The sequence below is a fragment of the Nyctereutes procyonoides genome, unplaced genomic scaffold (genome assembly GCF_905146905.1).
Source record: "Nyctereutes procyonoides isolate TBG_1078 unplaced genomic scaffold, NYPRO_anot_genome, whole genome shotgun sequence".
Taxonomy (NCBI): domain Eukaryota; kingdom Metazoa; phylum Chordata; class Mammalia; order Carnivora; family Canidae; genus Nyctereutes; species Nyctereutes procyonoides.
The window spans coordinates 34653782-34681237 of NW_026575131.1; the positions used below are offsets into that span (position 1 = coordinate 34653782).

The 27456-nt window shown below is 41.0% G+C and overlaps 1 protein-coding gene across 1 annotated transcript in view; it reads left to right on the forward strand.

The window, feature by feature from the left end:
- Nucleotides 1–27456, forward strand: part of ERC2 (ELKS/RAB6-interacting/CAST family member 2) — a 901810-nt gene that overhangs the window by 726758 nt on the left and 147596 nt on the right. Inside the window, exon 20 of the mRNA XM_055344919.1 lies at nucleotides 13657–13722. Within this exon, the coding sequence (XP_055200894.1) occupies nucleotides 13657–13683 (27 nt within the window). The 3' untranslated portion in view covers nucleotides 13684–13722. The remainder of the gene's footprint in view (nucleotides 1–13656; nucleotides 13723–27456) is intronic.

The following is a 27456-nucleotide window of genomic DNA, read 5'->3' on the forward strand; positions in this document are numbered from 1 at the left end:
TAGTGATTTTGCTGTGTAGTCTGAAAACAAAAATTCAGGTCATCTGATGTTTGTTCATTTTTTTTCTGGATTGTGTCAATCAAAACATGACATTGAAAAGGTAGTTACGACTTAACTTGTGGCCCGTGACTTAGGAACTCACTCTGCAGTGAAGTTTAGGAGCCAAAAAAATGGTGCAACTCCAAATAAAAGTAACTTATTTGCCTCTTCCATAATCACAGCCCTGATTCTACGGACTTGACCTATCATTTTTACTACCATTGAACTTTACAAAAATAGACTCTATCTCTACTATGTGAAACTGCTATCTCTTATGCATATATAATTAGCATGATCCCCACATACCCTTGAAAGTGGCATACCCTTGACCAGAAGGATAACTTTGCCATTTTAAATTGGAGTCAGCAAAGCTTTAAGGCTTCATTGATACACTCTTTCAATTAGAGAAAAGAGAGCTGACTAAGAAGACCTGCAAAAGTAGATTGATTCCAGTGATAGAAATGGCAAGATCCTCTGGGCTGGTGAGCTTTTTGAATAGGAGTCACAGGTCTTAGACAACCATACCCTCCGTTAAAAGCACCAACAGCTCATATACCAATATATGGGTTGTTCTAAAACTAAATTCCAGAATGCCATAGTCATCAGAAGGCTGAGAAGTCTTTCCCAGATGATTCTAAACTCTCTATATAATTGTGCACGCATATATACTAATATGTATGGAGTGGAGGTACTTCTCAAGAAAAAGTGACAGCCTTATGGTGACAACATAAGAGTCTGAACAATGAATTGATTTGGATGGGATTTAAACTAAATGTCCACGATGTAACCATGTTAATTGAACTGACTTAAAGGGAAGATGTCTCTTCCAAGGGATTCCTGATTTCTTTCCCATGAATCTTCCAGCCCTAACTTTCCTGTAGCCTGGATATTGACCAGCAATATCTTCTGGAGGAGGAACTACAAAATGTTGCCATTGTCTGTTGAGCTTTATTAAAAGGTCAGAACATGTGAGAATAAAGAAATATAAAAAAAAAAACAGTCACTTTGCTACTTTTCCAGAGAAATTCATTTTTCCTTAGGAAATTCAATTTAAGTATCCTAGGCACTTGCAGAATTAGATTCTTTTTCCATTTCTTGCTTGCCCCTTTCTCCTTCACTAAGATTTTGCTTTCTCCTCAGGAGAAACTGAATCCAAGGGTTGTAAGTCTAGACGAGCATTTCCCAAAGTAACTTTTGAAACATTAGTCCCAGGAGGAAAATCTTGAAAGAAAGATTCAGTGAATAAAGAATTTTGTTAAAGTGCTGCATATTATAAGTCAATCTTAGAGAGTCTTGGTGCAATTAGCAGATCAAAGGATCTAAAAAGTCATATAAGAAAGAAAACTCTCCAATTTTATTTAATCCAGCATTTCCCAAACTAATTTGCTCATAGAGTCTTTTCTTTTCTTTTCTTTCTTTCTTTCTTTTCTTTAATAGTAACATCTGTGCTCTGAGAAATACTGTTCTCAGAGTATCAGGTGAAGAAAGAGACTACCCATTTAAAACATAGCTGCCAACAGTGTTTTTCATCAGAAGGTGGAGTTTTGAGGCAAATACAGCATAGCAAAAAAATCAGAGTGCCTCTTTCATTCATTTATTGGGATACCTTTTTAAAGGCTATAACGTCTGGGAATGAGTTATCCTATCAAAAACCCAGTAGATCTGAACTAAGGAAACCTTTATAAGGGTGAGGACCCAAAAAAGCAAGAATAATCATAAATACATGGCCCCTCAGAAATTGAAAATTAGTGTAATGAGGGGAAGAGGCAATTTTGAAAACACATAAGAAGTCAGTGGGATGTGGCAGTACAGCAGCTTAGACACTTACCTGAGAAAGAAGCAGGTGGCACTTGGTGGCCTATGACCGAGCAATGGCCATAGCCATTGAAATGTCCAAGTAGATCATTCAGACAAATCCTACTAAAAATGCCATATTTGAAATTTTTCAAACCAAGAGGTAGGCACAAATATTTCCAAGCAGAGACAATAAATGCTTCCCATGACACAAGCTGCTGGTAAGCTTTGAGAAACGACAAAGGCTATAGAATAAATGGAACATGCTGGAACCACATTCATTTTTATTTTCAGTGAAGTAACCAAGATTGATTTTAAAAAAGTCAAGTGGAAACTCAACTTCTTCCAAATGCCCTCTGTACCTGTCACCAGTACACTATCTGTTATTATGTCTCAGGAGCATCTTTCTTTGACATATCAGTTACGTTAAGTCTTTTTAGCATGTTATTTTTTTGGTCTCAGGAAAAACCCATATTTTATTAATCTCCTAACAGCTTCTAGGTATGAAGAAAAGCATAGCGTCAAAGTGAACTCCAGACCCCAGCCAGCTCAAAATGCTAGGCCTTGTTCAGGATGTCCTTTGGCATCCAGGACTCACATTCCTGTGTCTGGGACTTAGGATGGGCTTTGGCTCTTTAAGGACCTGGATCTCACTGCTTTTTTTTTTTTTTTTTGCAAAATGTGCTTCCATTTGTTAAAACATTCTAATTTGTAGGGGCCTAACTGGAAAAATCCTAAACATTTTTTGTCTGGAAACCTCAGAATATATGAATATTTCCAAGCCCAGAACTTGCATCTCTTTTCTCTTATTTTTGAATGGAAATGCTCACTCACAGGAGTTGAGAAGCTCAAGGACTTTTGACTACTTTGAAGACTTTCAGATCCCCTTTAAAATTTAAATTTTACACTTATAAAAATCCTGCTTCTAAAGGAGAGCTACAGAGTCCAGGATCATGGAGGCATTATGGAAAAATTTGGTTGAATTTTATGTTCTATTCATACTCTGTTACATATCACAAAGTTTATTCACAACTGGGTGGCCCACAGTGGGCACTCTCTGTTGAACGAGATGTTCCCTAAGGAACTTTGGGAAGTAGGACTGGCAGATGGAAGGATCTCCATTGTACATGTAAGGAAATTGGAGCTCAGAGATGTTGTTAATTATTCACAGTCACAAACCTGGAAATCAACAGGCCCAAGGTGAGGTCCTGGGTCTCTGAGCGCTGTACATTGGCGGCAAACCTCTTTGGATGTCAGTATGGATGCATTTATGCAGCCACGTGTATTAAATATGGTTGCACAGCTATAACATCAACTTTTTCTAGAGTACACATGTGCTGTCACCTTTCCCATTGAATTACAGTAAATTTTATCCTATTTTGATGTATTTTCCAAAGTTGAAAAAAAAATGTCATCTCCTCAGTTCTCTTTCCATTTTCCTCAGCTCCCACTGTCTTTATTTACATTCTTCTGTTATGTGACTTTATCCTTTCATTTCCTCCCATTTCACCTGTTGCCTTTTACTCTTTATTCTTGCTGTCCCTGTGCCAGTGAAAATGCAGCTTCCTGCAATTAATTCTTCTACTGCCATGGAATTACCAGAGGGAGATCCTCAAGCAGTGGAAAGCGTGGTACAGAGAGGGAGGGAAATTGCCCTGGGTTACAGAGGGCCCTTAACAGTGGACTGCCAGGACTCACAATCCCTTGCTCATTCACTTATGAGTCTCTGTACAAACAAGAGTTTGGGACAAGCCAGTCTCCCAGAGCAAAGTAGTGGATGCTTCTCTGGGCCAGGGGATGCTATCAGATCTGCCAGGGCTCAGGGCCTACTTTAAGGTAGTGACCTTCCTGTGGAAGAAGATGGTTTTTCCATTTTGCATCCTTAACTTTAGGGTGTTTACTCTGCTAATCTATTCCCAGAATAGATATTGGTTGCCTTCGTCCTAAATATTGCTCACTCCACTTGGCAATTTCCAAAATTTTTCTACAGATGTAAATAGTGAACATTCGTTCTTTCTTTGTTGCTCTTGGTTACTGTGTGGTCCTGGCACATGTTGGCTTTCAGCTAAGACTTGAGTTTGTATGACTGGACATATTTCAGAACACTGAATGTCCATTTTGACTTTTTGCTTAAAATTCCTGTTGAATTTTACTGGAGATACATGTCATTTTCCCATAAGCCATCAAATAATTTGGTCACTAAAGAACCTAAATGTGGTCTTCTTTGCAAGCTATGTATACAGGACAGATATACAAATTGTATTTTAATATGTAATGAAATGGCCTCAGTGGTCCCACCAATGTTGAGTGCCACCTATGCTCTGCCTCAGAGGTTGCAACCCTTGCTATCTTGGTTTTGAGATTTCTGGTCCCCAGTCATCCCTTACAGTAAAAAAAAACCAAAAACAAAAACCATAAGGTAGAGTTAGCTCAAAATAAAAATAGGTTTTTTGTCCTCTTGCTCTCCCACCTCTGTCCATGCTGCACGCACCTGGGCCTTAGGTACCTGCTGTCTGATAGAAGTAGTCAGTGTCCTACAGAGCCTTTCCATAGGAGGGGAATTTCTAGCCATTCCTACAATTAGGTCCTCATTGAGGTAGTGGCTGGAGGCCAGTGACAACATCTCCAAACCCCAGATGTTTCTTAGCCCCAGATCTGTGTAGTAAAAACCCCCTGCTCTCTTCCTCCCCTTCTTCCCTCTCCCAGAGGCCTGCATTTTATGTTTGGTCAACAAGGAGTTGGTAGAGTCTCATTGTCCACCAGGAGAATGAAGCTGTCACAGTAACCCCTCCCCAGGCCCAATTACTTCTCAGAAAGCCAACTCAAGGCCCTTGGATTCCCCACTTGCCCACAGCCCCTCTCTGTGAAATGGTGGATGCAGTTTATGATTGATTCCCTGCTTGCCTCATACTTTCACCAACAGATTAGCCAAAGTGCAGCCCTTTGAATTCTAACAAACAGACAAGGGGCTTAACTTGCTCCATTGCCCTCTGAAGATGGATTCTGTATATAGAGTTGTTATTCCTAGCTTTTGCATAGGGAAGAAAAAAAAGAATTTATTTTATGTTTTGAGGTTAAATGAATGTGGGATAAATGTATACATAGTGTCCTGTGTGTATATATGTATGTATCGCTATATGTCAGACGAACTGAGGACTTTCCCACATATGGAAGAATTTCTCAAGATCATGTTTAACTGGAAAGTTCTCTCCTTAACTTCCCCTGAGTACATGTTTGAATATACATTATATATACATATATTCGTGTGTGTGTGTAAATACATTTTCATGTTTCCTACATAGAAGAAAAATTAACTACCATGTATCAGAGCTACTAAAGTATAGTTAACAGCACAACAGAAAAAAGCAGAAATTTGAGTCCCCTATGACAGTAACCTAATAAGAAAAGTTACATGTCTTTGGTTTTTAATATCAGTTTAATATCAAGCTAGTATGTTGGAAGCTGGCCTGAATAAGAAATGACCAGGATTTTACACAACAAACCTAATTTCATGGCCCACTTCTTAGATGAAGACTTGGGTTTTGGCTTTCGGCAAGGATAAAGGCTTCAAATTCAAAAACCCATGAAGAAGGCTTCTGTTGGCTGATGTTGATTGGATGAGAAGAAATGTTCAGAGGTTTCAGCTGTTCCCACTGTTTGCTGGTCCTCTCACAATCAGAGCCAAAAAGATTCTGGGGTGCATTTTGAAATAAATTTTATAAGTCATTTGTCTCTTTCCTTTTTTGAGAAAAAGATAATTAGACATTAAAAATTGAGATGTAACACATTTAACATTATGTTAGTTTTAGGCATATAACATAATAACTTGATACATGTATATATGCAAAATGATTAGCAGAATCCATTTAGTTAACATCCACCACCACACACAGTTACAAATTCTTTTTTTCTTGTGATTACTTGCCTCTTTGCTGATACGCCTTTTATCACAAGTGAATTAGAAGACGCTGTGTTTAAAACCCAGCAGGATTTTTAAAAGTAGATGAAACAGGGGATCCCTGGGTGGCGCAGCGGTTTGGCGCCTGCCTTTGGCCCGGGGCGCGATCCTGGAGACCCGGGATCGAGTCCCACGTCGGGCTCCCAGTGCATGGAGCCTGCTTCTCCCTCTGCCTGTGTCTCTGCCTCTCTCTCTCTCTCTCACTGTGTGCCTCTCATAAATAAATAAAATAAATAAAATAAAATAAAAGTAGATGAAACAGAAAGATAGCTCAGATATCACTTTTTTCTTTATCCCTCAAAGACTACTAAAAATCACCGAAGCTACTGAAACACAAGGAATGCGTGGTTTCTCACCATTGGGAAATAAAGGTGGCAGCTTGTTTGCTTGTTTTTAAGAGCAGAAGCTCTGGAATGACCCTGCCAGGGCTCTCTGTGAGGCCACAGGTAAAGAAGGAAATGAGGACAAACATCTGAACTGTTGCTGGGGGACTATTTAACTCTCCTTCCTCTACCAGCAGTTGTGAGCCTACCCAACCATCACAAGCCACAGAAGAGCAAGGGAGGCGGGGTGACAGCCTCTGAGGAGCTGGCTTTGCAGATGAGCAGGTTGTTACCAAAGCTCTTTAATCTGGGTGTGATGTTAATTCCTGACATGTAAGCACATGAGGGCACAGTTTGATAAACCCTGCCAGGTAGGGTCTTCATGCATGGGAAAAAGGCAGAGCCGCTTAATACAGCAGGATCCTCTTATTAGAAAAGGATTTTTTCCTTACAGAAGACTTGAGCCTGTTGAAGATTTCAGTCTTACTCTATTTTGGGTCAAGTGTTTGTCCCCCCTTTTACTGATTCCTCTCAGTTTTCAACCTTGTTTGCAGTATTAGGGTTTCATTAAAAGATTTGTTGCAGTATCTTTTGAGTCAACAGGGGTTTTCAGACACAGCCTGCACTCCCCAGCTTGTAGATGTAACTCATCTTGGCAACACCAGAGGGTTGATTCCTTTTCAACTTGCTTCTTTAATCCAGTCACATTTGTCTAAGAGGCAGATCAGCTCCCCCGTGGAAAAGGGGGTGGCCAACCTTGAAAACAGCTGAAAGCAGAGAGATCCGTTTTCTGTTGCTAAATACTACTGTTCCTCTTTTTTTTTTTTTTCTTGAACTGATGTCATGAGGATCATGTTTGACTTACACACACCAGGTACTTGTAGTACCCTGACAAGAATGGAGCAGCACAGGGAAGAGAATCAGAAACATCTTTTAAACTTAAGTACACTGCACACACACAAATTCTGAAAACTGTGTTACATACACAATAATAGCGCTTTAAAATTGTCTCAGCATCTCTATATGAATGATGTGAATAACCTCTAGCTGTGAACAGCCCAGAGATGATAAAATATCTGAGGCTAGTTTTATACACTATCAGGTCCTTTTTATACATACTCTTTTGCCTTTGACCTGAGTCCAATGTCAAATAATTTGTCGCAGTAGTAGCAAACTATAGATGCTACCAACAGGGATGGTGAGCCTAGTTGTATTTGTATATGTTTGTAGCATCTACAGAGTGGTTTAATTTACATTCTCCAAGTTAATTCAGTTAGTACCCTCTGAAGCATCAGGGTCAGGATATGGTCCCATTTTTCTTTTTGAAGCAGCTGAGGAAGTGATGAGTCAAGAGGCTAGGGGGATTTGTTTGCCCACTAGCCAGATAATGGCAGAACCAGAGTCATGTTAAAAACACAGTTTTCACTGTATTTAACAAAGCCAAGTGTTAATGACTGATGGATGAGGGAGCAAATATAAAGCCTGTCTCCACCCTCACCCCTTTTTTATGACTGTCTGGCAGTGGTTCAGCTTTTAACAGATGTTGACTTTGGGCTCTGAAACAATATTGTTGGCCAACATAGAGCCTTCCAGCATTTCCATCTACAGCTTGCATCTTTAAGCTGAGAGATCTGGTGCCATGCACCAAAGATTGGTTTGTCAAAATTACTTTTGCTGGAAGGAAAAAGAAAACTACTTTCTTCAAGTTGCCTCACAATGAAGGGCCCTCCAAAATCAAGAAAATGCCTGAAGATATTTCATTAGACGTGAAGGAGAACTCCATCCCCCTACCCCCATACTTTGTAATATTCTTAATGGTTTAGCAAAGGACTCAGATGGTTGCCCTGCCTAAGGTGTCCTTGTGAGTTGAACTTGCTGAGAAGATCCAACTCAGACTGCACAGGCTTCCAGTCTGTACCTCTTTCTTGAGAAACACCCCAGTATCTTTTAAATATATGAACATCTCCTGTCAAGCTCCCCCTGAGCCAGTGATATTCAGCTTTCACCAACTGGGGTTAGAAGAATAAGCCAGGGAAGTGGCTGGTGCAAAGGGGGAAGGAGCCATTCTTGGGAGAAACAAGTAAACACAATCTTGGCAACCCTAAGGAACTCTGGAATCCAGGCAGCCTTGTGTCTCAGAGGAGTTGAGTCATTCAGAAAAGCAAGAACTGATCCTATATACTTACTCATTTGGAAATAATTTGTTAAATTCCCACATCTGAGACATTGTGAGGCAGTGTGAAGTGAGTGAAAGCTTTGCCTTTTCCTTCAGGGACCTTGAAATTCGTTGGGGGTGCTGCTGATATATGACCACTTAAGGGACAGGTACTGCTTACATGTGAGGTTCTCTTGTCTTCCGATAGCCAGAGAGACCCAACCTAAATTGTGCCATCCAACTCCAACTAGGACATTGAGGTTGAAAGAGGACAGTGCAAAGTCCAGAGTACTTCAGAGCTGGGCAGCCCGGGTGGCTCAGCGGTTTGGCGCCGCCTTCAGCCCAGGGCGTAATCCTGGAGACCCGGGATCGAGTCCCACGTCGGGCTCTTTGCATGGAGCCTGCTTCTCCCTCTGCCTGTGTCTGTGCCTCTGTGTGTGTGTGTGTGTGTGTGCCTCTCATAAATAAATAAATAAATAAATAAATAAATAAATAAATAAATCTTATTTAAAAAATGAACAAAAAACAAAGTACTTCAGAGCTGAGAAAAGCTGAACCAACCAATGCCTTCAGGGGTCAGATCTTCTTTCTGTGGCTTCAGCGTTCATATGTCAGAAGGGTATACCTTTGTGGTCAGATAGACTGGAATTTGACCCTGGCTCCATAGCCAGGTGTCCTTTGGTGAACTATCTGATCTTTCTTCCTGAGCCTTCCTTTCTATATCTGTACAAAGGGCTTCCCAACACTTGTTGGGGGCACAAAGGGCTTCCCAACACTTGTGGGGCAGTGGTAAGACTCCGTGAAGAAACACAGAAACGCTGTCATACTCTCTCTAACCTTGCACAGGTACTAATACCTGCTGAATCATTTCTAGCCCAGGTCAGAAATAAGCTAACATTTATACTTCAACAGAACACAGAGAAGGTGTCTGAATCTAGATAGGGTTTTCTTCTTCTTTGGAGCAAACTTTTCTGCAAATGGGCCTCACAAGCTGTAACAAATACAGATCCTATAAGAGTTTACAGCCAGTCCTGACCTCATCACCTGAACAGAGAAATCCATCCATGGGCTAGCTAAGCTTTACAAGAGGCAGGAGAGGTGAAAGGTATGGATGGAAGGTCTCCAAAGAGAAGACTCTGAGAGTAAACTTACTAGTGCCTGACAAGGCTAGGTGCCCCTGTTTTTCAGATTCATACCCATATTTTTCCTTTACACATGTATTTGTCTTCGCCAACTCTGGCCAAATCTGTAGTTGGAAATGCCAAGGGGAGCTGCTTTGGTTGAACTCAGACACAGGGCACATCATAAATCACATACTATAGTCCCACTTCCAGGAATTTTGCAGCCAAAGTTAGCAGAGTCCTGGAGCTTGATGTTTCCAGAAAGTGTCAGAGAAGGCAGAGACTGAAGTGGGTGTAGGGATAAACCTGGTAGCTATCTATACCAGACTCTATTATAACCAGGACAATCTCTTTGCATCCCTTCCCCCAAGGAAGCCAGGGTGAACTTTCTGGCAGAGACAGCTAGCTGAATTCTCACAGAGGCAAGTGGGCTGATTTGAAGGTGACACTTCCATGATTTCACTCTCATTTTCAGCTAGGACAGGTGTGATAGTACAATCCCCATTAGGAACCTAGTCCTCCAATTTCAAGAAAAAAGCTGGCTGTTAACTCAAAGAGAATTGTAGGTGTTTTTGAAAAAAAGAAAATCCAGTGATGAGCTGGGGCTTACTGGCTGGCTATAGATAATACTTAAAAATAGAGACCAATTAGAAGTTTACACTGGGCCGTTTACCATGCGATATTGTATAGTTCCTTCCCAGAGCTTCTTTGCTGGGGCTAACAAATGGCCCCCACAACAGGAAGTCACCTGTCTTGTCAGTGATGCCTCATCCCTCTTAGATCTTGTCATCAACATAGCCCTGTGAGTGGCCTATCCCCATGAGGAATTTTATCTTAGTATTTAGAATCACATTAGGGCCCAGCATCTGAGACTGCAGGATTTCCATCAAGGCCTCATATAATCTCTGGAGCTATGGATTCATCCTGAGGTTATTTGATAGCTAAGCCTCCCCACTATTCAAAATTTGCTGTTTGGGGGATCCCTGGGTGGCGCAGCGGTTTGGCGCCTGCCTTTGGCCCAGGGTGCGATCCTGGAGACCCGGGATCGAATCCCATGTCGGGCTCCCGGTGCATGGAGCCTGCTTCTCCCTCTGCCTGTGTCTCTGTCTCTCTCTCTCTCTGTGACTGTCATAAATAAATAAAAATTTAAAAAAAAATTTGCTGTTTTGTGGTCACTGTGCTTTGGGCTTCAGCCCACCTTGGATGTTCCCATCCCCAGATGCTGTGGAAAAAAGCACATGGATGACTGATGGGAATAGAGGCTTTCTTCCCATCCAGATATTTTGGCAACTCCTGGCATAGCAATCACTCAAGAAGGATACACAAGGGAGGTAACACCAGGCAACATCCAGAAAAGCCACTGCAAAGTAGATTTGGAAACAGAAAAACAAGGAAACTGTCTCTCCCAGACCTGATAGATGCATTTTGAAAGTCCCAAGAATTTCTAGATAGGTTGGCATGAGGTTAGGGATCAAGCGACATTTATCTGTTTCTTATTTTTTGTCTCCCAAATTTACATTTCTGTTCAGTAAGATTGCTGAACAAATTAATATTTGCATACAAGGAGTAAGCAGTGCAGGAGTTAGACAGCTGTGAATGTTTGGAAATACTGGGAGCTCCCCCTCTGATTAGCTCCTGCATTTTTTGTTTTTTATTCCCTAAGCAGACTCACTCTGACCCAGATCACTTGGTGATTAGGGTCAATTCATGTTTAAGCTTTGAAGATTAGAGAGACCAGAAATGGCCACCACCACCCTTTCTATTTTCTGTTAAAAACTTTCAAGTTTAGAAACAAAAAACCTGAAAAAAATGCATAATATTCCAAGTTCACTAAAGGAATTTATCCACATTTCTGCCATGTTAAATGTTAGCAAAGTTTATATTGGACTGTCATATTTCTTTACTTTATTCACCAGCATACAAGACGTCGATCTCAACATCTGGTTTTTAATAACCCTGGACATCTGGGAGCTCCTTTTTATTCCTATGGTGGACGAGGCACAGTAGTGATATTGGCAGTGTATATTTTCAACCTACAACTCCTGTCTGTTTCAATCATAATTAATTACCACTTTTTAATATATTTAATTTGCTAAAAGTCATTTGCATTAGACCACATTTCACTGTTAAGAAAATAGTGGTAGATTTTGGTGCCAGTGGCTTTCTTTTTTTCTTTCTTCTTCAAAATTTAAAACACCCTATGAATGGATTTGAAGCAAACTAATGTATACATCTTGTTGAGTTTTAAATGCAAAATGAAATAAACTGCTCTGCAAGGAAAGTGGTTTTACAGCCACTTAGAAGCAGTCAGTAGGACCTGTGGGCTGCATTTTAGGGAAAGCCTCCTATTTTGTTTTGTAACTTTGGCAAGTCATAGCGTCACTATGCACCTGGAGTTTTCCTATGGCAGTGACTTTGGGGGTCAAAAACCTTATAATGAAAACGAGGGCTACATCCAGAGAAATATACTTACACACATCCCTACAACATTCTTCTCTGAAGTTCAAGGGGTGGCTAGAACCCTAGAAACCCATTTGTGGGTGCCTGAGGGTCCCATGCTGTAGACTTTCCTTCTTCATTAGCATAAAAAGGAACATTAACTTTGCTTTTCTCCAGTAACTGAAAGGAAGTTTAATGAATGTAAAAATACATATTTCTCAAGTTACATAGGGAAAAGAGAAGTTTATTGCCAGAAGCAATTGCTAGATTGTGTAGTGGCTAAAAAACACAGATAAATTATACATAGGAAGACCCAGCTAAAGCGATCAATTATACCTTTTTTTTTTTTGCTAGAATATTCCTATCTAAACTGTCAGTACAAGTTCACACTAAGTTGCCCAATTTGTACTCTGTGCAAATCACTTGGTGGACTCAAATCAGTTGGGGATTGTTAACCCTTTGTGGGCAATAGATGCCCTTGGCAGTCTGGTAAACTCTGGCCCTCTTCTCAGAATATTTTTAAGGCACAAAATAAAATACACAGAAATAAAAGGAAATAAATTATATGAAAACTCACTTCAAGGACCACAGATCTGATGCTTGAATAGATGAAAATTACCCTAGCCTATTGGCAAGATTAGATTGAACTCTATTAAATTGCTGTTTTTCTAGATCAAAAATGGTGAAATATTGGCATTTTTATATGATTCAAACAAATATTACAACTTATGCAATAAGAATCCAAATGGTGAGAAAATGATCCAAATTATTTTGTTTCCTATTCCTGGTTTTCAAAACAAAGAAGCAAATCATGGCAAAACGTGGTTTCATTGGGGATTTATTAAAAAACACAGCTCCCAAATTATGCGTGAGATCAGGATATGACACTCAGTCTTCTACATTTTGTTTCAATCTTTGCAGTAAAAAGTGAGAATCCGTGTTCAGAACAGGACCTTGGGATGGTAGATTTACTTCTGTCTTCAAAGACTGAATTTCTCTGCCTGTTGGCCACTTCACTAAGTGAGGAAAGTGGCCAGAGCCATTCTGGAAAGATTTTCAACATGAGAATTCAGACCAAATAAGTTTCAGTTTATCCATAGTTGAGCACAATTCTAAGTTAAACAAAACTCTCATTCTACAAGCATTCTACTGAATTGAAAGTTTTCTCTCTTTGAAACTTATTTGATTGCAAATGTATAATCATTCTATTCAAATGTATAATCATTCCGTGGTGTGCACATCCTCTTTTATGCTGAGAGCAAAATAGAACCTGACAAATAGAGAAGATCACAGCATGTTTGAGCCTTTGTGAAATAACCGATGTGATTATCGCATGCTACAAAAGTTTGTTCCACCCAAGTAGATGGAGTTGGTTTTTTTTTTAATTCTTCTTCAGCCTTTATTGATACTCTAAGCTTAAGAGAAATTAAGGGTATTTGATTACTATAATTACTTCTCTGCTTACTTAAAAGGTTTAATCTACTCCTTAGGCATATGCAATTCAAATTGCATGCTTTCCAAAAATATAATCATCTGCTAATGTAGACTAATTTTAATCTTCTAATCCAATCTTGACAGAGTCAGAGCTGGGTGGGTGGAATGTTTTTGTGTGTGGGTTGCCATAGATACAAAACTCAGTTATGTATTTGACAAGTCAGTGATGTGGAACTTAAGTTACTATAGATTTTTTTCCTCACTCTTTAAGGTTAAAAAACAAAGTGAAGATCAGTGTGCCTTTCCAGTGCATCACGGTGTAACTAACCTTCTCTTCTTTCATTCCGGTGCTCCCCTCCTCTCCGTGCACCTCCCCACCCGGGCCGGCCACAGGATGACGAGGAGGGCATATGGGCATAGCCGGGCCTGTAAACCAAAGTTCCAGTTTTGTTTTGAGGGGTGAGAAACCATCTTTTATATCATTTTTCTTTTAAAAATTGCATTCTGGTGTTGTATTGTATGTGTGCTCAATTGTGTTCGCTGATGTTTGTGACTGTGCCCTGTGTCTGCTTCTGTGTTCTGTGACCATCCCCCAAGAGCCCCCTCCTTCCTACCACCCCTTCCTGCAACCACATTATTGCTCTGCCGTGTTGGGACTGGGTTGAGCACGATTCAAATGTTTCTGTGTTATTTAAGATGTAAACTGTGCCCTTGCTAGGATTTATACACACTTTTTAAGGCATGATTATGGACTCAGAAATTGTCACAATTCTCCGGTAGCGGTTTTTCAGCCAACTGCTTGCTTTTACCAGATATGCCAGTGTGATGTGACTCTCATGTCCTTCTGGTTGTGTCAAATGTTTGGCAAGGAATAAGGAAAATAAAACTGTATCTTCATGGATCTGAGACTATCATCTCTAAGAAGCCCATTTAATGGATTGTACTATCTCTTCTATGGCAATTTTGAAGAAAACACAAGGATCAAGGCATAGTAATGGTGAATGGGTAACAGTATCTCTTTAAATGAATTAGGATAGAAATATCAGTATTGGCAGGTTAGTGGCCTTATCTCTCTCTCTCTCTCTCTCTCTCTCTTTTTTTACAATTGTGCTTCTACAGAGCTTTGCATTATAAATTTCGTACATTGCATTTTTTCCAGAGGATTTTGCTCTTTTAAAGGTTGATTTTTAGCCATTAAGAACCCACCCTTTATTTCTGTGTTATCTGTTTTGTAACTGAATAGTGGCACATGTAATTACCACAAGGTTATAAATGGAACATGGAACTCTAGAGACTTGCTGCTGTGAATCACACCTCTCCAGGACACTGCAAGTTGTTTAACAAGTCATAAACTCCCCAGAGTTGAATATACCAATGGTTACATAAAATATGCTGTTGAACTGATGACACTGTATATGCCATTTTCTTCAGAACAAGGAATGTGGTGAATTGTGTGCCATGGTGATTTTTTATGGTCAAAAAGTATTCAATGTGCAGTTCTTTTTCTGGGACAAATATGAAATTCACAAGTTTGGGATTAGAAAGGAATTTGGGGGGGGAATAACTTAGCAGGTGTGCCCTTCCTCAAATCTTGCCTTTATATTGCATGATAGTGGTACTTCAGGCAAATTTTAAAAACAATAACTGGTGTGTTTTGCCCGCAAGTGACAGTTTCATTGGTGCATTTCACTGCTTAGTTTAACCTGTTGCAGGTCCCACCAATGACTCAGATGGCTTTCTCCAGTCCTGTTGAGGATACACAGGGGTTGATTTTCAGATACAACATCTTTCTGCAGGGTAAAGATGTAATACCTCCTGGATCCATTTACTGGGAGTAGAACCTGTTGCCCAGTCATATCAGCCTATCTATCTCTCTTCTCTCTTTCCTGGGTAAAGGGGAAAAAACACTGGAACCAACTCTTCCAAGAGCAGAGTAGTTCCAGAGGCAAGCTTATCAGTGTGCAGAGGTGGAGAAACCAGAAAAATTCCTAAGGTCCAATCTGAGAGATTCTCTCCCTATCAAGAAAAAGCTCTAAGGGAAACATCACATTTACTTATGCAGAAAAGCTAATGCACATGTCAATTGACCTACAACAACATTAAATAAGAAATGAAGATTTTATAATGTTAAAAAGTGAGTATGTGAAGCGTGCCCACAGCATGCAGAGACAGGTAGGCAAAGGAAGGCTCTAAGAGTCTGGGGGTTGCCTTGAGAAGAGTAGGTCCAACTTGGGGCTCTTCCATGAAGCTCTTTCTTTTGCCATTGTGTTAGGATGCTGAGCTGTATTGGTGTCTTCTCCTGAATAATAAATACTTGTATTCCTCTTTCACAAGATTCATGGTATCCACCTGGTCATCCCCTAAGATGGGACCTGTGTTGTCATCCTCAGGGTAGAATTGGTGCCGAGGTTCCCAGAGAAACTTCCTTTGCACAAGGCAAATAGAGACAACAGTGTTAAGCCCCTGCCGCCTTTATTCTTTCATGAATTTCCCCAAGTACCCTATACCCCAGAAAACAAATGTCTTCTGAAAATTAGTCAATATATAATCCTACTTTAATATTATAATAAATTTTATAGACTTCTGAGGAAAACTACCTATCTTCCTTTATGACTCCTTTAAACAAGTTTGCTTAGATATCCTCAGGCTTTTAAAACCATATCTAATGGATTTAAATAATGAGATATGTGGGACCTTCCACTTTTGAACAGCCATTGCATGTTTTGAGTCATATTACAATCTGTTGGGCCTAACGAGACATTAAATTTATAACTAAAGATGGATAATAGTGGCACATTAAAAATTAACTGTTTTGAACATTTTGATTTATGGCCCTTATAAAAGAAACATCACAAGAAGTTATTTTACTAGCCATCAGTAATATGCTCATAATAGCATCAGAAGTCTTTGACTTGAATCTGGTGTTTTGGTGCTGAAATGAATCACAGTTTAGGAAAAGTCGCTCCAAAAATTACAACAAATTGGAATTAACATAACAGCCTTGACAGCTCCTCCTTCTTTTGCCACTTCCAGACACTAGCCCAGGCATGATTTATTTGTCTCACTGTGATCATTCAAGAGTGGTGTTTTCTGAGACAAAGTGAACTGGGGAAATTTTCTAAAGAGTTTCGACAACGCTTAGAACTAGGCTTTCTCCCTATAAACCTCACACCCCAGTGTTTGACCCATATAGTCCAAGAACCCCAACCTTAGAAGAGCTCTTGGTCTAATGCTCTGCTGTCACTGTCTTCAAGTTCTTAATAATTTTTGAACATGGAACCCCACAATTTTATTTTGTACTGGGTCACACAAATTACGTGGTTGGTGCTGCTTGAATTCGACATATATTCCTATATTTTGTTTCCAACTTCTCTCTACTCTCCATCCCTGATGGCTTATCCCCACTCCTACTTTCCTATGCTTAGAATTTACCTTTGGCTTGCCTCATTTTTCTGGTTTTCTTGCAGAGACCCTGTAAAGTCACATTTCCCAGCAAGTTGTTGCCCTCAGGGGTATCCCTGTAACGTGTGTTCAATCATTGTCCTCTCGACACCTCCAACTTTTGATTGTGAAAATGAGCTCTCAGAGCCCTTACTGCATTTTCTATCTTGCTTTGCAAAAAGGAAAAGATGGCAGCTTAATTCTTCATTACTTTCCTTCAGGAAAATCCACTTGATGTGGCAAACATTTATGTCAGGAAATAATTCTTCATTTCCACTGAATGGAGATGCTTCCCTTGGACCCCCAAGAAGTATCTTGTTTAGTGAACATTCAGTGAGGTAGAGCAATGAGGAACCAAATCTAGGCACCTTGTGAGATCCAGTGCCACACCTGCCATGACATTTGAACATTTGAACTTTTATTGTGAACTCTCATAATTGGGCAGACATCGAACACAAGATCATGTTTATTTCTTAAACCACTAGAAAGGAAGAAGTCTTTTTAAATTGAAAACATATGCAAATTTTTAGGACCTGATTCATAAAAATACAGATGTGAACATTAACAAGTTTGGCAAAGGGCCATGATGCTGGTAGATGCATTTTATTCAAAATGAAGAATTGTAGTTCTGTGCCACCAGCACATGGACACTGTTACAGGAGCGTAAGTATGAATCACAGAACACTTAAACATGAGGAAGGGGGTTTTTTACACATAGAAGCAGTGCTCAGAGGCCACTGGAACTCCCTATCATGCTTCCTGTCAGGAAGAATGAGGAAGGAGATATTTTATCGTAGCTGGAAAGTTTATATCTTCCTTGCTTTCTCTTAGTAGAAATGATCTAAACACTAGGTTTTGTGCTTGTACTAGGACAAGAGAAATCCAGCGGATGGGACAGAAGTCATAGAAAGAGACTTTCAGTCTCTTTAACTGAAGTCCCATTTTCTCTGCATAGTGGTTTCCTTATACCTCCTATACTGGGATACCACCCTCTGTCTCCTATGGCTGAGGATCAAGTGCATCTCCTCTCATACCATTTTCTTTGATTCATTTATTTGTCCATTTATTTTCCACTTCTTCGTCCATTTTTTCATCAAATTCTTGGTTATACGCTAAAAAAAAATGAGTAAGATAGATGTGATTGCTACTCTGTGGATCTTTCAATGTAGTTGAGGGAAACAGACCATAAAGAATTACCTGTGAGTAGAAACTTTGTGCATTTTGATTATTGCTTTGATGGAAACCAAGAGGATATCAAGATTAACAAGAGGAACCTATTGCTTAATCTACCTCAGATATCAGCAAGCATCTCTCCAAGGAAGTGAGTTTTATGCAAAGCATTGAAAGAATCAGAGTCAGCAGGCATCCATGCCAGGATGTGTGTTTGGGAGGTGGTCCCAGGCAGGCATGCAAATGGCAGAGGGTGGGAAAGGGCTTTATAGACCACAAAGACCATACTCTAGAGTAGAAAATTCAGACAATGAGAAGATGAAGTGGAAAGGGGCCAGATCATGGAAAGTGTTTTTAGCCAATGTAGAGTTTGAGTTTTATCTGAGGAAAAATAAAACCATAAAAAGAAAATTAGAGGATCTTAAGCAGGAACATGGCATGATTCAATTTATGTTGTATAACAAGCTTGACTGTGGTATGGAGGATGAACTGTCATGGAAGGAAGAGCAGAAGGAAGGGTCGTTGCATCATTTGTGAAGTAACTGATGGTGCTGACCCAGGGGAGCAGTGGGAGAGATGATACCCTGTGGGGGATAAGTGGATAACTTAGAGATGAGACTAGGAAGTAAAGTCAGCAGGACTCTGGTAGATGGGTAAGAGAAAGGCCTAAATGAAAATGCCTCCAAATTTCTACCTGGGTTGCCAAAGCCAGGATAGGCCATTGTTGGAGGTTGAGGGCTGATCAGGAGTCCTATTCTCTTCTGCTTTCCCCAGGTGTCAGGTCAGACTGACCAAAAGAAAAGCAGACTTTGACCTCCCTCTTTTTTATTTCCCTACATATCGGCATGGGAATCTTTGACCTCTCGTTGCAGTGACATGCAGAACGCCAAGTTTAAAGCATAGCTGAAGCCCAACTTCAAGAGTAACTCTCAAAAAAAGGAGAGAGCTTGAATATCAAAGATTGCAAAGAAAAATCAGCAGTCATATAATAGGGAGACAGGTGAAGCATAGTGATCTCCAGAAAAACCAAGCTCCTGAAGTTGTAGAAGGATGAAAAGGACCCACAGATAGGAGGAAGATGCCATTGGCTCTTGCAGTCCCCCCTGAGATCCTCAGGCATCAAGAATTCTATCACCCAAGGCACATTTTGTGAAATTTTGCCTGCTCACAAGGATTGGCTTCCCATCTTAAAATTCCAAGTGTATTATTTCCGGCAGAAGAAACTTTCAATAACCTGTTTTCAGGAGTTCAAATGGGAAGTGACCAGAAGTAGTCATGAGGTGTTTCAGAACCACTATGACAAAGGCTCTGCGTATTCCCAATGCAGAATTCATTCCTGGGCAAAGTGAGGTGCTTTTGTTTTATCTGTTCCCCCACTTACTTTTTCTTCTTTCCTTCTTCTCCTTCCCCCCCTCCTCCTCCCCTTCCCCCTCTTTCTCTTCTTCCTCTTCCTCTGCTACTCTGGAAGATATATTGAAAGCTGTTGTTCAGAGTTACAGCTTAAATGTCTTTCCCAAAGTCCTTGTGGTCAATAATTCATTCAAAAAAATATTTCTTCATCTCAGTACTTGTGTCAAGGCAATGAACAAAGTACAGTTCCTAGTTGGGGAAATTTCACGTAGTATATGGATTCTTAAGCAGATGTCCACGAACCCCCAAGGGGCTGCAATCCTTTGACATGGCTAACAGACTTGGTTTTGGGTATGTGCACACCTTCCAAGGAGAGCATTTGTGATCCTCCATGGATGCTCATGGGCCAATAACTCAGGAAAGGAGAACCACTCATCTGTGAGATATTGCGTGACAGTGTGATAGGGTAGTTCATAATGTGGTCACTGCATTTAGATGGTCCTGAATTTGGATGCTGAATCAGCACTGCTTGGCTGGGTGGTCTTGGACAAGTATCCTTTCTTCTCTGTCCTTCCATTTCCTCATTTGAAGAAGATAATGCACACTTCACAGGGCTGTGGTTAGGATTAGATGACATGAGGTGAGTAACACACATAGCCATGTCTGGTGCATGGCAAGAGCCCAGTCCTCATCAGAATATCACTGTTATTGTTACTACTATGCTTGGAAGAGCAGACTCTATAAGTCAACTGTGAGGTGGGTGGATTTGAGGGATAAGAAAAAACACAGAAGAAACGAAAACCAAAAGGGGAAATCTATTCCTGTGATCATAGCTATTCAAGCCAGATACACATTTTCTAGGTCTTAAAGCATGTTTACCCTAAAAAAAAAAAAAAAAAAATCCTCTTCAATTATCTTTGATGGTAATGACACTTTGGTATAACAAAGGAAATTTTGATTGCTGGACACTATGGATTAGCCCTTGTTTCTAGAGGAAGGTTTCTTTTAACTCAAAGAAAAATTGAGTGTATAACATGGACAACTATGAGCTGAGGAAGAGAAAGAAGGGTAATAATATCTCAGTCCACCTCTTTCTATTCTCAAGTATGACGGACTTGGGGGAGCTGGAGTAGAAGCTTTTAAGCAGAATCGAGTGCAGTAAATAAGTTTTTGTGGGTTTTTCTGGAACTTGTGAGGGTTACCTGGCAAAGCAGTGCATGTTGGCTTGGATATGACCATACTCTAAGGACTTGAAATCTGGCTGAGAAATCATAAACAAACAGTGGTGATAAATGACCATGAACCAGAGGCAGGAGGTGTCTAGTGGAGTGTTGTTGCATTACATTACATCCTTCTTGTGCCAGGGCTGGCGCTCAGGGAGCACTCTGGCCTCTCCCACCCCTTTGTCATTTGCTCTAGAGTGCGGTACTGGTCTGGTCTTATTTAACCTCTTTATTAATGATCTATAAAGGAGAGAGAAGAACATGTGAAGGAAAGTTGCAGATGACACTAATTTGGGAGGTGTTGGAAATACTAGCAAGGTCAGAGAAATCACACAAATGGCCCAAAGAAGGTTAGGAACATGGAGGGAAAGTAACAAATCTTGGAAAGGTCTAGACACTCACATCTGGTGAAAATTAATCTGAAATACAGATATCAATGGGTGGGAGGACTATGGAAATCTGAAGGCTAAAAGAAAAATAATAAGCTGAGTGGACATCAGGAAATCCAGCCATGGGTGAGAGCAGGGAGAGAGGTTCCAATGGCAGCACAATCCAATATTGGCAGGTGCCAGAGAGACATATATCACCACTTGTGACAATCCTGCCCATAAATTGTATCACATTTGGGACATGATAATGTTGTGCATACTCTTTTCCAGAGGATCACGTGTGTTACCGAAAAAAATGGAAAAGGTTTTTAAGGAATGCAGCCACTAAATGAGGTTAAGGCACCATTTAATGTTGGGTGTGGATCCATAACTCCCAACAAGAGTCAGCATTCAAACACATGGCCAGAATGGCATTTTCAGGGAAAGCACAAGGGATTTCTCTTGGAATAGTAAATGTAGACTTGATAAGACCACATAGGTCTCATTCCTAAACTTAGGGACCTAGAGTAGATGCTTCTCAGAGGGCTGTTTGGGGAGCCATCCAATTGGTAGACAAAAAAGCTGGACCAGAATTTTCTTGGTAGTTCAGGGAGAGAAACCCAAGCCCCATCTCTTTGCAGCCATTTCCACAGCCCCAACGAAATGGAAAAATGAGATGATAACATCCAAAACAAAAGTGCCTATATTATATATAAAGGCCGCCATTGGGTGTATTAACCAGAATGTCTATTTTCCTTTCTGCAACTGAGGCATCAATTTTCTGGAGCTCAGGGGAGGATGTGAGAGTAATGAACACTGCCCAGTGCATTTGTTCTTGGCAGTGTATGAGCCTTCATTGTTCTGCACTCAGGTGTCACCCCAAGAGCCCGGATGCCTGTGGCTGCCCTGAGTCAGCATGTGGCCAAATTAGCAGCCCTGCTGATCCCTCAGCATCCATTCTTCTTTCAACACACCTTGATCTCTGATGTAACTGTATTATTTGAGAGGAGTTTCTGTACAAATCCCTCAAAAACAAAGAAAACCAAAACCCCTCCATGATGAAAGGGGGACTCTCCTCGTTGCCTCATGTCGCTGGATTTGACCAGGCTCTGCATGTTGGGCTTTTTGTGGCTGTTGTTGGTCATGTTATGGTTTTAGTAACTTTTTGGAATTGTATCTTCTGGTGCCAATGCACCATGGGAGCATGATGAAGTCATGTTAGAGGAAATGCTTTGCGCCTCTCATTGTCCAAAGGCAAAGACACACTGGGAAATGGAAGCAAGAGTGTTTTCTTCTGAGAGGGACACAGTATGCCAGGGGTAACCCCACCTTCACCAACTGATCTGAAGAGCAATTCAGTCTCTACAATCAGCCATAGAAAAGAATTGTCCTTCCCTCTCATGGAATGTGGAAAGAAGAGAGGGAGAATGAGGAAGTGTTCCAGAGCCAAAGAGCAATCTTTGTCCCTCCTTATACAACAGGCTTGGGACTCGGTGAAATCCAATATGTCAGATAAGGCATTGACCGTGTGTGGGTGTGCAGGGCTGAGAAGCAACAGGTGAATTTTCTTAAAAATCATGAATGCACTAACATGTTTGCAAAGGCCAGACTGTTTGGTAAGCCGTTTCTGTGCTTTGTGGGTGAGTGTGAACATCTGATCTGAGGCTTGGGACTCCTGCCCACGGAGGTTTTCTGGGAGCTTTGTGTAACTAGGAGGCTGTCACCATGGACAGGGGCCAGGGACAGGGAAAGATGGGCTCTCTCCATCTCCTCCCCACCCCACCCCCAGGCTGGTCACTGCTTTCCCAGTAATCACTGAGGGCAGGGGCAGCTGAGGGGAAGCCTTAGTTGCTGGTGCCTGGTCCGCTCATCTCTGGACATGTTTTCCAAGTGCTTCTCCCACCTCTCTCTCATTCACACAGCTCCTTTCCTAGTTTAAAGGAAATCCCCCACATCCATCCTTATTTTCATCTGATCCCTTATCAGCTCTATGAGGGTGGCAGGCAGGTAGCACTGTGCCTGTTTTACCAAGTAAGAAAGTTGACTCTTGGTCACCTGTTTCGCCCCTGTAGTAGTAATTCCCTAAGGATTTTCCCTAGAATATTGATGGTATTGGATATTAAGAGACGCGATTCTTTTTTTTTTAATTTTTTTTATTATTATTTATGATAGTCATACAGAGAGAGAGAGAGAGAGGCAGAGACACAGGCAGAGGGAGAAGCAGGCTCCATGCACCGGGAGCCCGACGTGGGATTCGATCCCGGGTCTCCAGGATGCGCCCTGGGCCAAAGGCAGGCGCCGAACCACTGCGCCACCCAGGGATCCCCAAGAGACACGATTCTTAAAAATTATAATAAAAGCACTTTATGTTCAAATAAGTTTGAACAAAACTGGACTAAACAGAACTAAATAGGTTTCTTAAAGCCCTTCTCAGACCCTTTAAGATTTCCACTCCAGTTTTCAAGCTTCCACCCAGCCCCTATCAAGGAACAGGGAATGTGGGCCTGCCTTTCTGAGGATCGTGATGTAGCCGGCAAGGGCTCTGACATTCCCCCCCACACACACCTCAGGAGTTTCCTCCACTGACCACTTCTTCCCTTCCTTCTGCTCATACCTTCTATCACCTTATCTTCCTCCTCCTTTTCTTCCCCTTCTCATGAATTAAGTGTCCATCAGGCACATATAGGAGTTCATGGAACCAAGATGGAGCTGTAAGTCTTAGATCTGCCCCCTACGCAGCCATATGGCCTGGGACACATTACTTAATCTCTCTGAGCCTCAGTGTTCTCATCTGGAAAATGGGGAAAATACAGTTTTAGTTTCCTCTCTTGTGGAGTTCTCATGAAGATCAAATGAGCCAATGACATAAAACACTAACCCGTTACTGATACATAGTAAGCACTCAGTGAATACAAGCTCTTGTTGTTTTAATTTTTCCACACTATCTACACCTCTGATATCTTCTTCACTAGTCAGTCCTTGCAGACTTGGGACTCGGTGGCACCATCAGTATTTCTATAATTATGTATCAAGTATCTGCTATGTGTTGTAAAGATTTAAATGTTTACTCAATGGGTGTATCCTGAATCAACTTGGGTGCTGAGCACCAGTCTGATCACTATGACCACTGTACATCAGCACACAATATCAAAGGAGCGGATGAAACGGGTCCCCCTGGGATCTTCATGCTTTGGACCAAAAGCCCCTTGCCTGGAATGGCTGACCATAACTTTCCTAGGGCCAAGCCAAGGGTCTCAGAAACAACAAAAATATATGCCTGCAAATTCAAAAGCCCTCAATACACAATCCCCAAAAACTAGCCGAGAGAGTAGCCAATTGGAATCAGATTGATGAAGAAGCTTAAAACATTTCAGTCATTACAAGAAATATCACCACCATGTGAAGTCAGGAAACATTCCGACAGAGGCCATAAAGTAAGTGAAATTACAAAGAAAATGCTAAAGCTGCCTTTTTTCCTAGATGTTTGCACTCTCTTATCTTGGATGATCCAGAATAGATAAAGGAAATATTGGAAACAGCTTGTTGAGAAAGGCCATGTTACATCTTCTTTGCCTTCAGGAGAGCAAGTACATGCTTGCAGGCCTTGGTGTGTTCCTCGAGAGGTTTGCAAGGAATTGTGCAAGCAAGCTATGTTCCAGGAGATTATGGATCCTTTGTGTTTCATGTTTCATGGTTGCCAGCAGCTGGCATCTTTCAGAAATCCCATGAAAAGTGGGTAGAACTCATTGTGCAAACTTCTGAGCAGAGGGTTTAGAAGACTTTTTGTGTGACTCTTAATCTTGTTGGGAAATTTTAGGGTAAGAAATGTAATTACATCTGAAATGCCAAAAACCAAGGCCAAAGGCATGTCTCCTCTTTGGAAGATTCTTTGTTGATGAGATTAACAACTAAGCTCTCGTGCTCCTGCCTACAAATTATTCAGATTATTTGAAAAGAAATGAAAGAAGATACTGGGAGGAAAAACGCCACATACCACATTATGTAGCACTTAACTAATGCTCACCTGTTTAGCGATGAGTTCAACAAATATTTATCAAGTACCTACTATGTGTAATATAAGAGAAACTATACAAATAAGGTTCCTGGTCTTCTTGAGTGATTTTACCCAAGTAAACTATATTCTTAACTATTTGTCAATGGTGGGTTATAAGAAGAATTCAAGGACTCTGTTGTTTATCACAGGGCAGCATCAGTTGCATGGTCTATATTGCCATCAATTCCATATAGAAATAGATCAGCATGGACAATTCAGTTGGCGGACAGAGAGGACTGTGTGATGTGGCCTGAACACCAGAGCTGGAGGCAGAGAGGGGTAACACGTGAAGGAACTAAAGGAAATAGGATGGTGATACAAGAACATTGAAATGTGGGGTCCTAGTCAGTTAACTTGTCCCATAGAACAGGAGTTAGTAAGCCATGGAATCCCAGTCATGATGATGGCTGAATTTGTTCAGAAGTGGAGAGCAGTCCTTATCAAATGTCTCCTTAGTCCGTGTGCAGCTCCACTTAGTCTTCTTCTTAGACCAACCTGTAGGTCTCAGGATGTCTCATTTTCCAGTAACCTCCTGGGAGGCTGGAACCCCATCATCCTGTCATTCACCACCCCACCAGCCACCATATAGCATGGGGCTGTTCAGACCCAGCTATTTAAACTACATACTAAAGTCTGTCCCCAGGTAGGTTAAGTTCTGAAAGTTTGTAAGTCATCTGACTCATGGTTGGGAAATCAAATTATGATTATATACATATGATATATATGTATATATATTCTATATATATATAGAATATACACAGGTTTCCCCCACTTTCAAAAGGTTTGCATTTCACCACTTTGCTTTTGCAAAAGATTTACATTAATTCCTGTTTTCACTAACCAAAAGAAATCCAAAAAGTGTTTTCACTTTTACAGAAAAAGCAAAAAGAGCATTTAACATTTCTTTGCAGTAAGCCCTTATAGAGGCAGCATTTACCCCTTGCAGTGAGAGCAGCCCACTTAGCTCCTTCCCTGGGCACTATACTCCATCCCAACATTAGGCCACCATAGTTTGGACCTGGGGCTGTGAGCATCTGTGCTTTGTCTTGATTTATTTTGTGCATCCGTTAGCAAGATGTGTCCTAAAGTATCAGAAAAACTTGAGAGGTTATTTTTTGGGGTCTGGGAATGCTAAAAAAAAAAATTCTGCATAAATTAAAGGTAATTGTTTCTTCATTTTACATCATTTTGGCTTAGGAAAGTTTTCATAAGAAACTTTCAGACAGCAGGGAAAACCTATATTGCATATGTTAAACAGTGTGCTAGGTGCCTAAGCTAACCCACAAAAGCCTATGTCATGTTGCTTAAATTCCTAAGCTTGTGGCCAGGATTGGGAGCCTACCAGGAGACAACAGCTATAATGTAATAGGACAAACAATAATATTGAATGAAAACTTAATAAAGCAGTGATTGATCTTGGGTCCTGATACTTCAGAAGTGGTTTTGTTTAAAAAGAATGAGGGAAGGCAATGCCCATCTCATGGGGTGGTTTTGAGGATTAAATCCATTAAACCATGTAGTGTCTGGCATGTTGTCAAAGTGATGTAAATGCTACTTCCATAGATAAATGGAGACCTCTGAGAAGATTCCAAAGGGAATTTCTGAATACTTTTAAAGATTTTTAGAGAGGGATGGCCTAAATCATTTACTCTGCCTGATTTTGCTTTTGAAACAAAGAAACTTCTATGTTGCACCTTGCAGTTTGTGTATATGGTAAGTGCCTGAGTCAGCCATTCATAAGTCTAAGACTACCTACTTCAGCTAAAATTGCAGAAAAGTACATTTGAGCAGCAGCTACTGAAGCCCACAGTCAGACACCTAACTTACAGCTTTGGAAATACTAGGGGTGACTATCCTGAGCACTTACACTGTGCCAGGCACTTGGCTTAGTGAATCGTCATGCAACAATGCATGCACTCTACCCCTCCCTCCCCCCCAAAAAAAAACCATAATGTGGGCACTATTACTCGTCTCATTTTGAACATAAGAGCACTGGATCCTAGAAAGTTAAGAAAATTGCCCCAGGTTGCAGAACAAGTAAGCAATGGAGCTGGAATTTGTACATGGGCAGTTTGCCTCTGAAGGTCAGACTCTATGTCAGGATTTCTCAACCCCAGTAGTATTGACACTTGGTGCTGAATACTTCTTTGTTGTGCATCTGTGTGATGTGGGAAGTGTAGCAGCACCCTTGGTCTCTGTTTGTTAGATGCCAGTAGCATCCCTGCACCCCAGCTGTGACAACCAAAAAGGACTCTAGAGATTGCAGATGTTCCCACATGGGGGCAAAATTGCCTTTGGCTGCGAACCACTGCTCTACATCCAGATGCGCTCTACATGTGTGGCCCAGGAGAATTCCTGGAATTGACTTAGAACATTATCAGAGTTTGACCCATAGACTGAAGCAATTTCATAGACTTTATAGCCATGAAGCTGTGTTCTGCACTACTTGGAAGAAGCAGAGGTTTCTTGTAGAGGGAGGGAAGAGAAATGAACTCTCTGAAAATGTCCATATGTGTGCATTAAGATATTAGAAAAAGGGTATTGATAGAGTGTGCATGGTGGAGGAAAGACAGAAGAAAAGCTCCTG